This window comes from Dermacentor silvarum, chromosome 4, assembly GCF_013339745.2.
Source record: "Dermacentor silvarum isolate Dsil-2018 chromosome 4, BIME_Dsil_1.4, whole genome shotgun sequence".
NCBI classification, from domain to species: Eukaryota; Metazoa; Arthropoda; class Arachnida; order Ixodida; family Ixodidae; genus Dermacentor; species Dermacentor silvarum.
Genome location: NC_051157.2, coordinates 155,337,320 through 155,339,518, shown reverse-complemented (window position 1 = coordinate 155,339,518; position 2,199 = coordinate 155,337,320). Strand labels below are relative to the sequence as shown.

The window sequence follows — 2,199 nt, the reverse complement described above, 5'->3', positions numbered from 1 at the left end:
CACACAACTGGGCACTTACTGTCCAACAAAAGAATACAAAACGTGAATGAAATAAAAGGCAATGTGAATATATACAGCGGATAGACACAATTACTGAAAACAAGTAGAAATACAATAAAATATTTGAAACAGGCAGTAATTAACAATAAAGGTGCAGCTTCGCACATTAACATTGTGGTCTGTAATCCTTGCAGCAGGAAGGCCTTTCTTACCAACTACACCATTAACACAAAATGTGAGGAATAAGGCAAATTAGAAAGGACAGTTAAAATTGTATTAGCAAGCAGCAGAAAAAGATGTGGAAACGCTTATATACAATGAATGTAACAGTGGTGGCCTATGCACAATAAATACAGCAGATAGGTGTGCAGTGCGTTGCACATTGAAGTCGTCTAACAGGAGGACTCTACTTACAAAGTGACCTGTTTGGTCTACTATTTGGCTGACGGCTTTACATATCAGGCAAAACATGCATATGTGGCACAGTTGTCAAGTGCCTACTTTACGAAATTTTATTTAATAACCAATGCCATGCAAAGTAGTAAAAGAGTTATCAATGGCTGCATCCAGCAGATAATCTACAGTCTGTATCCGCACTATGCCACTTGTTTCAGAATTGAAACTAGCAGGCTACAAGGAGGTTTTTTTCTTGAACATTTTGCTTGACCATGAAAGGTTTACTCCAGCACATGTCTTGCTGGAATGTGCCTCAACACATCGAGCCATTTGTTGGCGAAAATGCATTCGCAAGCGTGAGCTAACATACTTCTCCAAAAGCAACTTTGCAACTGTTTCTTTGTGAGAACAACACACTCCTTCAAGATTAACCTCCACATTTTCAGCCAGGAACCTTGATATGGTTCTGAACGGAGCCTTCATGTCCACTATGGCATCAGCTGAGACAAATGCCTTGAAATGTTCCTCAAAGTGAACCAGGACAGTCATCACTTCATTGCTGGGCCTGATTAAGTTGCGACCCCCCTTTACGTACTCCTTTAAGTTGATGAGTGCATTGTAGCTTTCATTTTCTCCAACTAATACTCTCCTGCATGGCTCACAATTCCCTGTTGCCTTCGTTACAGCCCTGAGAAGAAATCCTCCAAAGTAGGTGAGGATGTCGCATTCAGTTGATGAAACTTTCTCAATAACAAGGTCCTCTAGATGCTCCTCCTCATCCCCAAACTCCACAAGCTGCTTTTGTAGAGTTGGACCAAGAAGGTCGGCGAGGTGCAGGCTGCCATCAATGTCGTAGCTTGTTGACTTTGGTGTGTGTAGAAACTGCCCTACACAAACCAGCTTCAAAGCGAATTTGACATCGTATGCACTTGGGGTGGGCTTTTTCATCCGCAAGATTGAGAAGATGTTTTCCAGGCAGTCTTGGATTAATCGACTGGTCAGGACATACATGTACCCATGGTGGCGTAGAAATTCTTCTGCAAGGCCAAGTACAACAGATGTTGAAATCAGAAGGCCTGCCTGAGACGGCTTCCAGTGTGCTGTTCCCATCTTCACATGTCGCAGCGTATGCTGGGCAAGGTGAAGCGTTGCTATCGCCTCTTTATACTTGGTGACATCTATCTTGCTCAGAGCAAGCACAGGATGACGTGATGACATTAAGCTATACCATCTCCAAAGTAGCTCAAAAAACCAAGCCGTTGCTTCGGCCTCGGCTGGAAGCTTTCCTTTCAGGATTAGGTAGCGAATTCCAGCAGGGGCTTCACGAAAAAGCTGTACAGCAATGCTGACCTTCATTTTGGTAAAATGTCGAGTGCTCACGTGGACTGCAGTCAGGCCGTTTGCTATCTTAAGGTCATTATTGGAGTCGTGCTCGAGTACTTCCTCTACATGTTTGATGTCGACCTTGTTGCCAGGAAGACCCTGCTCGTTCACTGTCTCATTGCTCAAGTAGAAACAGCTTACCCGCAGAAGCTGAGCCCGAAGATTTTTTATAACATGTGCTGGGTCCGCCATAAAATGCAGCAGCCTACCTTCAAGGTGAGGGTGAGGGACACTGCTAACTGTTTCAGAGTTTCGGTGGCTAGAAAGCCCTAGCCACTGCCACACAGCCCGGTTGGCTGACCCCATATCACTTGTTAGGACAAGAACTCTTAGCGATATGCTGTGAAGCATTTCTATGAGGTTGAAAACAACGTCTTTCAGCAGTCGTCCATCAACAGATCTGCCCGTGAAGTGGTATGC

General features: G+C 44.4%; 1 protein-coding gene across 1 annotated transcript; it reads right to left on the bottom strand.

Moving 5' to 3' along the window:
* Positions 1–630: 630 nt before the first annotated feature.
* Positions 631–1,976, bottom strand: LOC119448999 (uncharacterized). Its single transcript, XM_037712199.2, has one exon. The coding sequence runs from the start codon at positions 1,969–1,971 to the stop codon at positions 631–633; it is 1,341 nt and encodes a 446-aa protein (XP_037568127.2). The 5' UTR covers positions 1,972–1,976.
* Between the last annotated feature and the right edge of the window lie 223 nt (positions 1,977–2,199).

Bases quoted from the DNA above. Each gene is read 5' to 3' on its own strand.
- LOC119448999 (XM_037712199.2), bottom strand. From the start codon at position 1,971: ATGGCGGACCCAGCACATGTTATAAAAAATCTTCGGGCTCAGCTTCTG.